The sequence below is a fragment of the Brienomyrus brachyistius genome, chromosome 21 (assembly GCF_023856365.1).
Source record: "Brienomyrus brachyistius isolate T26 chromosome 21, BBRACH_0.4, whole genome shotgun sequence".
In the NCBI taxonomy this organism is placed as follows: domain Eukaryota; kingdom Metazoa; phylum Chordata; class Actinopteri; order Osteoglossiformes; family Mormyridae; genus Brienomyrus; species Brienomyrus brachyistius.
The window spans coordinates 7,020,945-7,034,443 of NC_064553.1; the positions used below are offsets into that span (position 1 = coordinate 7,020,945).

The following is a 13,499-nucleotide window of genomic DNA, read 5'->3' on the forward strand; positions in this document are numbered from 1 at the left end:
GTATTTAAGTCCACGTCAGAGTCTGTAACCCCAGGTCTGTCATTGACGTTTTGATGTTACATGTTCCTGTATCCTGCATTTGGCGTGATTCCAAATAAACCCTTCGATCCTGATTCCTCGTCTTCCCGTTCCTGCTTCCGTGTCCAGCAATCATAACAGTAATGGTGACTAAAGGGTGTTATTTCATGTTCAGAGCGCTCTAATAAAGTTAAAAACCGTATTTAGAAGGTCGTAAATAGGTGTTCTACGATCTAACTACGAAAATATTCGATTTATAAATAAAGAATCCTACTTCGCGGAAATTCACTTATCGCGGTAGAGTCTGGAACTGATTTACCACGATAAACGTGGGCCGATTGTATATGAATCATTTGGGACAGGGAGGTAGAGAGTCATTCGGTCCTTTTACAAGCAATATACTGCCAGCCCAGTTTTGCGGTCTCTGCTCACTGAGGTAAACAAACCTAAGTTGTTCATTTCCCAGGGGAAAAGTAACGGGAAGTCAGAAAGAAGTCAGACCACAGATCATATATAAATACATTTGATCAGAGTGATGAAAATAGCTAGAAGATTTGAAGAATGGTTGACTGAGAAAGTCCAGACATACTAGCTTTTAAATGATTCCTTGCTACAGGATTATAAAGACTCCTAGATACCTACAAAATGAAATATGTTAGTACTGCAACCCCATATACCCCTGTGTGTTTTTGTCAGTGTTGGTATCGTTTTGATTTTTTTTATTTTTATTTAAAAAAAAAAAAAAATCATTTCAAATCTAGTTTAGTTTGAGGCGTGGTTTGGCTAGTTTTTATTTTAAAGATGTAAATCTGTTTTGTGGTTGTATATTTTAATTTAAGTTATACTAATTTTATTGCTAGGGATAGATGGAAAGTTATAGGACTTTGGCTACTACAAAATGTCGCAAGATGGTTTGATATTTCTGTGGTTCGAGGTTATTACACAAGAAACCCAAAGATAACCAAATTATTACTTTAGCTAAATAGTATTTAAAAACGGCAACTGGGAGTATTTGACATTTGGTTTTATCTCATTTGTTTTTGGAACCAGTATTTATAGTTGTCGTTTAGTTGAAGTTTTTTTTTGTTTTTATATCTTATTTTATTTCAGTTTATGGACATGTTTTCCTTAACAATTATAACCCTGCCTTTCATACTGTAAGTACATAATGCTCAGAAGGCTTTAGTAAAATTTTTATTTAGTTTTATAGCATCCATACCACATTCCATAAAACTGATTTTTAAGAGCAACCTTGCCTGGCGCGTTGGCGCTATAAGTTGGAACATTCAGAACACTGCGTTGCAACTTTCACATAAATTATGAATCAGCCCTGAGCCACATTTACGGCACAGAGAACAGATAAGAGGGCAGAAGTATCACAACTAGCTAAAATGCTGGGGGCATTCCATCCATCCATCCATTTTCCAAACCGCTTATTCTACTGGGTCGTGGGGGGTCCGGAGCCTATCCCGGAAGCAATGGGCACGAGGCAGGGAACAACCCAGGATGGGGGCCAGCCCGTCACAGGGCATTCACTCACACATTCACTCCTACGGGAAATTTACAAAGTCCAATTAGCCTCAGAATGTTTTTGGACTGTGGGGGGAAACCGGAGTACCCGGAGGAAACCCCACGACGACATGGGGAGAACATGCAAACTCCACACACATGTGACCCAGGCGGAGACTCGAACCCGGGTCCCAGAGGTGTGAGGCAACAGTGCTAACCACTGCACCACCATGCCACACTGGGGGCATTCGTTCTGTTGTAAACAATCACTTATGTAAACACAATTTTCCAGTATCAAGGTCAGAAAAAATTATTGATGTTATGTCCATTTATCATGCTATAAGTCGATAAGGTAATTATCGTAACAGTCCTAGCTATCACCAAAAACACTGTAGGATGAGCTCTTGGCTCAAAGTGACAGAAACAGTGATCACAAAGAATCAGAACCTGGCAACGGCCAAGGGCTGGTTAAGCGTTGCTGTTGTGTTTGTTCGTTCTTAGGTGCTGTTGTGTTTGGATGAACCCAAACAAGTCAAAAGGTGTATGATATTCTTACTAGACCTCCCAACAACTCCACCTGAAGAGTGCATGGCAGCATCCTCATTGTAGAAGCCCACCTGTCAGTATGTAAGAGGCAGGGCTGGCAGCATTGTCACAGCTTGCCCCAGCTACGGAGGCTCGCACAGTGTAGTTCTGGCCACACCGAAGGTCCACCAGGTCACAGGTGCCACTACTGGACCGGCACCAAGTCTGATGGCCCTGGGATGACGAGGCGTTGACGACAACGTTGACCACAGTGTTCCCCCTCACCCATGACACTGAGGCCACGTTGGTGGTGCAATTCACGGTACTGTTTACTATCACAGGTGGGCAAGGAGCTGGAAGACACAAATATATTCTGGTCATTTTCCTACTATTCTGATGTCATAGGTATTATACCGGACATTAGTGTTTGTCTTTCATTAACTGTATGCATATATATTTTCTCCCTTGATATCATGTCCCTCTATCTAATATTCTCACATCTTCATAACCCTACCTGTTGTCATGGTAGCACTTGTCCGCAGAGTGCTGTTGCAGTTACCGTCATCAGCTAGCACAGTTATGTTATAGGTCTGTCCACACTGCAGACCATTCAGCTGACAGGTAGTGCTGCTGGTGAAACACTGGAATGACCTGCTGGCCGCGGCCAACACTGTATAACGACGGGCCCCCAGGCTGGCATCCCAGGATACCACTGCTGTACTACTATTGCAGGATAGGTTGGTAGCCACGTTCGCTGGGCTGCAGGGAACTGGAGAGAATGAGAAGGTTGAGTGAACTCTGTTCCATAACTCAAGCTTGGGAGTGCCCTCTGGGAAGAGCTTGACAGAGGCTTACCTGTAGACACAGAAATGGCAGGGCTGCTGGTGCTGTTGCATTGGCTGTCCAGGGCGAGCACACTGATGTTATACTGCTGAGAACACTGCAGCTGGCTGAAGGAGCAGGAGACGTCGGCTGTGGTGCACAAATTGGAGTAGCCGTTCGAGCCCAGAATCCTGGCAGCATAGGCCTGAGCACCACGAGTGCTGTCCCAGGACACCAGCAATGTATTCAATGCACAAATGATATTCCCTCGGACAAGCTGAGGAACACAAGGCACTTTGGGGAAAAAAAAGTGTGTTAGTACTCAGATCAGGACTACAATGCAAAAGTGTTAGGGCATTCCTTAAAAGTGAGTCAACCCACCAGTACGTATGGTTCGTGTCACACTTGGAGGGCTGCGGCAGTAATTATTAGAGGCTGTTACAGTGATGCCGTAATCCTGGCCACAGCTCAAACTGGTGACACTACAACTGGTACTTATGCTGACACAGGTCTGCACAATGCCATCCGCTGATCTGACACCAACGTTATAGTTCAGGGGATCTAAATTTCCATCCCAGCTGACTGTCAGGCTGTTGGTACCACAATCAAGGCGGTTCTGGATATTCGTTGGCGAGCAAGGAGCTGTGATGAAGGAGATAAATAAATAAGACTGTAAATTACCTCAAAGGACAGCAGGCTGTCTGAATGTCTTCATGTACTTAAATGAACTGCACTGGGTTGTACCATGACTTATACTCTAATGACAACATCAAGGTAAGGAAGAACAGCATACCCTCATACCTGTTGGTTGGGTGACTGGGGTGCTGTTCGGACTTTGACAGCTAGAATCACTGGCTGATACAGTGAAGTTGTAATTCTGACCACAGAGGAGGCCGCATAGTTGGCAGCTAGGGGCAGTGTTATTGCAGCTCACTCTGTCTCCAGCCCTTCCGATTGCCAGTGCATTGTAAGATAAACTGTTGGGGCTTACATCCCATGTGAGTGAGACTGTATTGGATAAGCAATCAATGGATGGTCTGACACGAGCAGGAGAACATGGTGCTGTGGGGGAAAAATTGTATGGTCACACTAGGACAACTCTCCTTTCATAACCCCCTTCAAACACCTAGCCACACCCTTCTATGCCTAGCCCTGGCTCTTACCTGTCGCTACTGTGACTGTCTGGCTTGAAAGGCTGCTGCAGCTGTCACCCACAGCCATCACTCTCACGGTGTAGATCTGACTGCAGCGCAGGCCGGTAATGTTGCAGGTTGTGTTGTTAGTGAGGGAGCCCACACTGTGTCCGCTGTTGCTCAAGGCAGTGACAGTATAATTTCTGGCTCCTTGGCTGGCTGCCCAGCTCACCATGACCGAGCTCTGCTGGCAGTTTCGCACTGCAGTCACATTAGTGGGCGCACAGGGCACTGTGGACATACCATATCAATACTCATCAGGGGCATTCTACAACTGAAACCATTCACATTGCTGGTTTTTAATTTTCCAACAACCCAAATAAGCAAGTGGGTGTCAATATCTCTGGATCAATTTCTATCAAAACTAAATTAAGATTATCATTTGAGTCATTATTGTTTATGTTTCATTTACATATGCATAAATATTTCTCCCTTAATATCAGACCCCTCTAATATCCTCTCATCTTCATAACCCTACCTGCTGTCATGGTAGCACTTGTCCGCAGAGTGCTGTTGCAGTTACCGTCATCAGCTAGCACAGTTATGTTATAGGTCTGTCCACACTGCAGACCATTCAGCTGACAGGTAGTGCTGTTGGTGAAACACTGGAATGTCCTGCTGGCCAGAGCCAACACTGTATAACGACGGGCCCCCAGGCTGGCATCCCAGGATACCATTGCTGTACTGGTATTGCATGATAGGTTGGTAGCCACGTTCGCTGGACTGCAGGGAACTGGAGAGAGTGAGAAGGTTGAGTGAACTCTGTTCCATAACTCAAGTTTGGGAATGCCCTCTGGGATGAGCTTGACAGAGGCTTACCTGTAGACACAGAAATGGCAGGGCTGCTGGTGCTGTTGCATTGACTGTCCAGGGCGAGCACACTGATGTTATACTGCTGAGAACACTGCAGCTGGCTGAAGGAGCAGGAGAGGTTGGCTGTGGTACATGAATTGGAGTAGCCATTGGGGCCCAGAATGTTGGCAGCATAGGTCCTTGCACCACGGGTGCTGATCCAGGACACCAGCAGCGCATTCGATGCACAATCCACGTTCCCTTGGACAGGCTGAGGAACACATGGCACTACGGGAGAAAAGCGTGACTCCTCACATCAGGACCACAATGCAAAAGCGGTAGGGCATACCTTAGTAGTGAATGAACTCACCAGTGCGTATGGTTTGTGTCACGCTTGGAGGGCTGCGGCAGTTATTACTGGAGGCTGTGACATTGAAGGTGTAATTCAGGCCGCAGGTCAAACTGCCGATGGTGCAACTGGTATTCCAGCTGCTGCAGAATTGCACAGTGCCATCTGCCGATCTGACACTCACGCTGTAGTTCAGGGGATCTGGGTTTGGGTCCCAGCTTACTGTTAGGGTGTTGTTGCCGCAGTCAAGGCGGTTCCAGATGTTCGAGGGGGTACATGGACCTACGATGAAGAAGGCACATGATGACATTATAGTATACTAAAGAAATGAACAACGGGATGTCTGCATTTCTTCAGAGATTTCTACTAAATGAAAGTTCACTGTGTTGTAGCACATCTCATACACTCATGGCAGCATCAGGATAAAGGAGACTCAGATCACCTTACCAGTTTTCAGGGTGAATGGTGTGCTGTTTGGACTTTGACAGCTGGTGTCACTGGCTGATACAGTGAAGCTGTAATTCTGACCACAGAGGAGGCCGCTTAGTTGGCAGCTAGGGGCAGTGTTATTGCAGCTCACTCTGTCTCCAGCCCTCCCCACTGCTTGAACACTATACATCAAACTATTTGTGCTCATATTCCACGTGATCGAGGCTGTGTTGGATGAGCAGTCAATCGAACCTCCCAAGTTAGTAGGAGAACATGGTGCTGTGGGGGAAGAGTATATGGTCACACTAGGACTGTTTTCCCACAATCCCCCTCGTTCCCCTAGCCACGCCCTATTGTACTGGGCCCTCACTCTTACCTGTTGCTACTGTGACTGTCTGGCTTGAAAGGCTGCTGCAGCTGTCACCCACAGCCATCACTCCCACGGCGTAGATCTGACTGCAGCGCAGGCCGGTAATGTTGCAGGTTGTGTTGTTAGAGAGGGAGCCCACACTGTGTCCGCTGTTGCTCAAGGCAGTGACAGTATAATTTCTTGCTCCTTGGCTGGCTGCCCAGCTCACCATGACCGAGCTCTGCTGGCAGTTTCGCACTGCAGTCACATTAGTGGGCGCACAGGGCACTGTGGACATACCATATCAATACTCATCAGGGGCATTCTACAACTGAAACCATTCACATTGCTGGTTTTTAATTTTCCAACAACCCAAATAAGCAAGTGGGTGTCAATATCTCTGGATCAATTTCTATCGAAACTAAATTAAGACTATCATTTGAGTCATTATTGTTTATGTTTCATTTACATATGCATAAATATTTCTCCCTTAATATCAGACCCCTCTAATATTCTCTCATCTTCATAACCCTACCTGCTGTCATGGTAGCACTTGTCCGCAGAGTGCTGTTGCAGTTACCGTCATCAGCTAGCACAGTTATGTTATAAGTCTGTCCACACTGCAGACCATTCAGCTGACAGATAGTGCTGTTGGTGAAACACAGGAATGTCCTGCTGGCCAGAGCCAACACTGTATAACGACGGGCCCCCAGGCTGGCATCCCAGGATACCATTGCTGTACTGGTATTGCATGATAGGTTGGTAGCCACGTTCGCTGGGCTGCAGGGAACTGGAGAGAGTGAGAAGGTTGAGTGAACTCTGTTCCATAACTCAAGCTTGGTTATGCCCTCTTGGAAGAGCTTGACAGAGGCTTACCTGTAGACACAGAAATGGCAGGGCTGCTGGTGCTGTTGCATTGGCTGTCTAGGGCGAGCACACTGATGTTATACTGCTGAGAACACTGCAGCTGGCTGAAGGAGCAGGAGAGGTTGGCTGTGGTACATGAATTGGAGTAGCCATTGGGGCCCAGAATGTTGGCAGCATAGGTCCTTGCACCACGGGTGCTGATCCAGGACACCAGCAGCGCATTCGATGCACAATCCACGTTCCCTTGGACAGGCTGAGGAACACATGGCACTACGGGAGAAAAGTGTGACTGCTCACATCAGGACCACAATGCAAAAGCTGTAGGGAATACCTTAGTAGTGAATCAACTCACCAGTGCGTATGGTTTGTGTCACACTTGGAGGGCTGCGGCAGTCATTACTGGAGGCTGTGACATTGAAGGTGTAATTCTGGCCGCAGATCAAACTGCCGATGGTGCAACTGGTAGTCCAGTTGCTGCAGAATTGCACAGTGCCATCTGCTGATCTGACACTCACACTGTAGTTCAGGGGATCTGGGTTTGGGTCCCAGCTTACTGTTAGGTTATTGCTGCCGCAGTCAAGACGGTTCTGGACATTTGACGGGATACATGGACCTATGATGAAGAAGGCACATGATAGCATTATAGTATACTAAAGAAATGAACAACGGGATGTCTGCATTTCTTCAGAGATTTCTACTAAATGAAAGTTCACTGTGTTGTAGCACATCTCATACACTCATGGCAGCATCAGGATAAAGGAGACTCAGATCACCTTACCAGTTTTCAGGGTGAATGGTGTGCTGTTTGGACTTTGACAGCTGGTGTCACTGGCTGATACAGTGAAGCTGTAATTCTGACCACAGAGGAGGCCGCTTAGTTGGCAGCTAGGGGCAGTGTTATTGCAGCTCACTCTGTCTCCAGCCCTCCCCACTGCTTGAACACTATACATCAAACTATTTGTGCTCATATTCCACGTGATCGAGGCTGTGTTGGATGAGCAGTCAATCGAACCTCCCAAGTTAGTAGGAGAACATGGTGCTGTGGGGGAAGAGTATATGGTCAAGAGTATATTTTCCCACAATCCCCCTTGTTCCCCTAGCCACGCCCTATTGAACTGGGCCCTCACTCTTACCTGTTGCTACTGTGACTGTCTGGCTTGAAAGGCTGCTGCAGCTGTCACCCACAGCCATCACTCCCACGGCGTAGATCTGACTGCAGCGCAGGCCGGTAATGTTGCAGGTTGTGTTGTTAGTGAGGGAGCCCACACTGTGTCCGCTGTTGCTCAAGGCAGTGACAGTATAATTTCTGGCTCCTTGGCTGGCTGCCCAGCTCACCATGACCGAGCTCTGCTGGCAGTTTCGCACTGCAGTCACATTAGTGGGCGCACAGGGCACTGTGGACATACCATATCAATACTCAGTCACGGCATTTCAAAACTCTCACGAGGAAGTGCGTGTTCCCATTTCTAGATTGCAGTCTATCAAAATGAAGATTCATTCAATAGAGTAAGTAAATGTGGACCTTCCTGGATGACAGGAGTTCTGCTGGGCCTGCTTAAGCAGGTGTCACTGACAGATCTTACCACTGCACATAAAAGGCAGGCGTTCTCAAAAACATTCAACCAGCAACGAAACAGGCAGATCTCACTACTTGGGAGTGTGATATGTGGGTTGGGCTTGCTATCACAGCCTCTCCTAATGGTCACCAGTCAGTCACAGTAAATCTCCCCACAGTGCAAGTCGATGAAGGGGCATCTGCTGTTACTGGACAGACAAAGGTGTGTGTCCATCAATGCCTGTTGCTGTTGGCAGGTACGATTTTGCTCCCGGCACTGTAGCCCAGATCACAGAGCCAATGTCCTTCATGTACTAGTGCTACCACCACATTGATGGAAACGCAGAGCAGTATCAGTCACAGATGGGGGATTAAAAAAGATTTTTTCAAAACAAAAGGCATTTATGTTCATACTTAATGTACATTAAGGAATGAAGAATTTTTGATACGGAATCTCCAAAACTCTTTTTCCGACCAATGCCACATCCTGATATACCTTTTTACCTGCAGTAAAGGTGTTTCTTTTCATGCTCGTGTACTTGCTGTTACAGTGTATATTCATCTGTCTGAGTGTAGCTGCATTGTAGATTTATTTTAAGAAAATGTCAGCCTGAAATTGACAGTAAATACAAAGTTGGATATTTCTAAAGATGCTGCAGGATGGTTCCTTGACTCAAGGTAACAGAGTGAGTGATACCAGACAATCAGAACCGGCCAGGGACCAATGGCTGGTTACATGCTGTTGTATTTCTGTGCCACTGAACTCATAGAAGGAGGAAGCCGTATGATATTCTTACTAGACCTCCCAACAACTCCACCTGAAGAGGACATGGCAGCGTCCTCATTGTAGAAGCCCACCTGTCAGTATGTAAGAGGCAGGGCTGGCAGCATTGTCACAGCTTGCCCCAGCTACGGAGGCTCGCACAGTGTAGTTCTGGCCACACCGAAGGTCCACCAGGTTACAGGTGCCACTACCGGACCGGCACCAGATCTGATGGCCCTGGGATGACGAGGCGTTGACGACAACGTTGACCACAGCGTTCCCCCTCACCCATGACACTGAGGCCACGTTGGTGGTGCAATTCACGGTACTGTTTACTATCACAGGTGGGCAAGGAGCTGGAAGACACAAATATATTCTGGTCATTTTCCTACTATTCTGAAGTCATAGGTATTATACCGGACATTAGTGTTTGAAAATATATATGTTTGCATATATATTTTTCGTCTCAAACCTCAGTACCCTACATCTAATATTCTCACATCCACAAAACCCTACCAAGGCTGGCATCCCAGGATACTATTGCTGTGCTGGCATTGCAGGATAGGTTGGTAGCCACATTCATTTGGGTGCATGGAACTGGAGAGAGTGAGATAGTTGATTGAACTCTGTTCCATAACTCAAGCTTGGGAATTCCCTCGGGGCAGAGCTTGACAGAGGCTTACCTGTAGACACAGAAATGGCAGGGCTGCTGGTGCTGTTGCATTGGCTGTCCAGGGCGAGCACACTGATGTTATACTGCTGAGAACACTGCAGCTGGCTGAAGGAGCAGGAGAGGTTGGCTGTGGTACATGAATTGGAGTAGCCATTGGGGCCCAGAATGTTGGCAGCATAGGTCCTTGCACCACGGGTGCTGATCCAGGACACCAGCAGTGCATTCGATGCACAATCCACGTTCCCTTGGACAAGCTGAGGAACACATGGCACTACGGGAGAAAAGCGTGACTGCTCACATCAAGACCACAATGCAAAAGCGGTAGGGCATACCTTAGTAGTGAATGAACTCACCAGTGCGTATGGTTTGTGTCACGCTTGGAGGGCTGCGGCAGTTATTACTGGAGGCTGTGACATTGAAGGTGTAATTCAGGCCGCAGATCAAACTGCCGATGATGCAACTGGTATTCCAGCTGCTGCAGAATTGCACAGTGCCATCTGCTGATCTGACGCTCACGCTGTAGTTCAGGGGATCTGGGTTTGGGTCCCAGCTTACTGTTAGGTTATTGCTGCCACAGTCAAGGCGGTTCTGGATGTTCGAGGGGGTACATGGACCTACGATGAAGAAGGCACATGATGACATTATAGTATACTAAAGAAATGAACAACGGGATGTCTGCATTTCTTCAGAGATTTCTACTAAATGAAAGTTCACTGTGTTGTAGCACATCTCATACACTCATGGCAGCATCAGGATAAAGGAGACTCAGACCACCTTACCAGTTTTCAGGGTGAATGGTGTGCTGTTTGGACTTTGACAACTGGTGTCACTGGCTGATACAGTGAAGCTGTAATTCTGACCACAGAGGAGGCCGCTTAGTTGGCAGCTAGGGGCAGTGTTATTGCAGCTCACTCTGTCTCCAGCCCTCCCCACTGCTTGCACGCTATACATCAAAGTATTTGTGCTTATATTCCACGTGATCGAGGCTGTGTTGGATGAGCAGTCAATCGAACCTCCCAAGTTAGTAGGAGAACATGGTGCTGTGGGGGAAGAGTATATGGTCACGCTAGGACTGTTTTCCCACAATCCCCCTCGTTCCCCTAGCCACGCCCTATTGTACTGGGCCCTCACTCTTACCTGTTGCTACTGTGACTGTCTGGCTTGAAGGACTGCTGCAGCTGTCACCCACAGCCATCACTCCCACGGCGTAGATCTGACTGCAGCGCAGGCCGGTAACGTTGCAGGTTGTGTTGTTAGAGAGGGAGCCCACACTGTGTCCGCTGTTGCTCAGGGCAGTGACAGTATAATTTCTGGCTCCTTGGCTGGCTGCCCAGCTCACCATGACCGAGCTCTGCTGGCAGTTTCGCACTGCAGTCACATTAGTGGGCGCACAGGGCACTGTGGACATACCATACCAATACTCAGTCACGGCATTTCAAAACTCACACGAGGAAGTGCGTGTTCCCTTTTCTAGATTGCAGTCTATCAAAATGAAGATCCATTCAATAGAGTAAGTAAATGTGGACCTTCCTGGATGACAGGAGTTCTGCTGAGCCTGCTTAAGCAGGTGTCACTGACAGATCTTGCCACTGCACATAAAAGGCAGGCGTTCTCAAAAACATTCAACCAGCAAAGAAACAGGCAGATCTCACTACTTGGGAGTGTGATATGTGGGTTGGGCTTGCTATCACAGCCTCTCCTAATGGTCACCAGTCAGTCACAGTAAATCTCCCCACAGTGCAAGTCGATGAAGGGGCATCTGCTGTTACTGGACAGACAAAGGTGTGTGTCCATCAATGCCTGTTGCTGTTGGCAGGTACGATTTTGCTCCCGGCACTGTAGCCCAGATCACAGAGCCAATGTCCTTCATGTACTAGTGCTACCACCACATTGATGGAAACACAGAGCAGTATCAGTCACAGATGGGGGATTAAAAAAGATTTTTTCAAAACAAAAGGCATTTATGTTCATACTTAATGTACATTAAGGAATGAAGAATTCTTGATACGGAATCTCCAAAACTCTTTTTCCGACCAATGCCACATCCTGATATACCTTTTTACCTGCAGTAAAGGTGTTTCTTTTCATGCTCGTGTACTTGCTGTTACAGTGTATATTCATCTGTCTGAGTGTAGCTGCATTGTAGATTTATTTTAAGAAAATGTCAGCCTGAAATTGACAGTAAATACAAAGTTGGATATTTCTAAAGATGCTGCAGGATGGTTCCTTGACTCAAGGTAACAGAGTGAGTGATACCAGACAATCAGAACCGGCCAGGGACCAATGGCTGGTTACATGCTGTTGTATTTCTGTGCCACTGAACTCATAGAAGGAGGAAGCCGTATGATATTCTTACTAGACCTCCCAACAACTCCACCTGAAGAGGACATGGCAGCGTCCTCATTGTAGAAGCCCACCTGTCAGTACGTAAGAGGCAGGGCTGGCAGCATTGTCACAGCTTGCCCCAGCTACGGAGGCTCGCACAGTGTAGTTCTGGCCACACCGAAGGTCCACCAGGTTACAGGTGCCACTACCGGACCGGCACCAGATCTGATGGCCCTGGGATGACGAGGCGTTGACGACAACGTTGACCACAGCGTTCCCCCTCACCCATGACACTGAGGCCACGTTGGTGGTGCAATTCACGGTACTGTTTACTATCACAGGTGGGCAAGGAGCTGGAAGACACAAATATATTCTGGTCATTTTCCTACTATTCTGAAGTCATAGGTATTATACCGGACATTAGTGTTTGAAAATATATATGTTTGCATATATATTTTTCGTCTCTACCTCAGTACCCTACATCTAATATTCTCACATCCACAAAACCCTACCAAGGCTGGCATCCCAGGATACTATTGCTGTGCTGGCATTGCAGGATAGGTTGGTAGCCACATTCATTTGGGTGCATGGAACTGGAGAGAGTGAGATAGTTGATTGAACTCTGTTCCATAACTGAAGCTTGGGAATTCCCTCGGGGCAGAGCTTGACAGAGGCTTACCTGTAGACACAGAAATGGCAGGGCTGCTGGTGCTGTTGCATTGGCTGTCCAGGGCGAGCACACTGATGTTATACTGCTGAGAACACTGCAGCTGGCTGAAGGAGCAGGAGAGGTTGGCTGTGGTACATGAATTGGAGTAGCCATTGGGGCCCAGAATGTTGGCAGCATAGGTCCTTGCACCACGGCTACTGATCCAGGACACCAGCAGCGCATTCGATGCACAATCCGTGTTGCCTTGGACAAGCTGAGGAACACATGGCACTACGGGAGAAAAACGTGACTGCTCACATCAGGACCACAATGCAAAAGCTGTAGGGAATACCTTAGTAGTGGATCAACTCACCAGTGCGTATGGTTTGTGTCACGCTTGGAGGGCTGCTGCAGTTATTACTGGAGGCTGTGACATTGAAGGTGTAATTCAGGCCGCAGGTCAAACTGCCGATGGTGCAACTGGTATTCCAGCTGCTGCAGAATTGCACAATGCCATCTGCCGATCTGACGCTCACGCTGTAGTTCAGGGGATCTGGGTTTGGGTCCCAGCTTACTGTTAGGGTGTTGTTGCCGCAGTCAAGGCGGTTCCAGACGTTCGAGGGGGTACATGGACCTACGATGAAGAAGGCACATGATGACATTATAGTATACTAAAGAAAT

The 13,499-nt window shown here is 47.5% G+C and overlaps 1 protein-coding gene across 5 annotated transcripts in view; it reads right to left on the reverse strand.

The window, feature by feature from the left end:
- Positions 1–13,499, reverse strand: part of fndc7rs1 (fibronectin type III domain containing 7, related sequence 1) — a 41,720-nt gene that overhangs the window by 10,147 nt on the left and 18,074 nt on the right. For all 5 annotated transcript variants that reach the window (XM_048989113.1, XM_048989114.1, XM_048989115.1 and 2 more), the window contains 19 exons: positions 13,192–13,452; positions 9,855–10,115; positions 9,267–9,527; positions 7,987–8,247; positions 7,632–7,892; positions 7,206–7,466; positions 6,863–7,123; positions 6,522–6,776; positions 6,014–6,274; positions 5,656–5,916; positions 5,230–5,490; positions 4,887–5,147; positions 4,546–4,800; positions 4,038–4,298; positions 3,676–3,936; positions 3,256–3,516; positions 2,908–3,168; positions 2,567–2,821; positions 2,145–2,405 (listed from right to left, as the gene is read on the reverse strand). In XM_048989113.1, the coding sequence (XP_048845070.1) occupies positions 2,145–2,405; positions 2,567–2,821; positions 2,908–3,168; positions 3,256–3,516; positions 3,676–3,936; positions 4,038–4,298; positions 4,546–4,800; positions 4,887–5,147; positions 5,230–5,490; positions 5,656–5,916; positions 6,014–6,274; positions 6,522–6,776; positions 6,863–7,123; positions 7,206–7,466; positions 7,632–7,892; positions 7,987–8,247; positions 9,267–9,527; positions 9,855–10,115; positions 13,192–13,452 (4,941 nt within the window). The remainder of the gene's footprint in view (positions 1–2,144; positions 2,406–2,566; positions 2,822–2,907; positions 3,169–3,255; positions 3,517–3,675; positions 3,937–4,037; positions 4,299–4,545; positions 4,801–4,886; positions 5,148–5,229; positions 5,491–5,655; positions 5,917–6,013; positions 6,275–6,521; positions 6,777–6,862; positions 7,124–7,205; positions 7,467–7,631; positions 7,893–7,986; positions 8,248–9,266; positions 9,528–9,854; positions 10,116–13,191; positions 13,453–13,499) is intronic.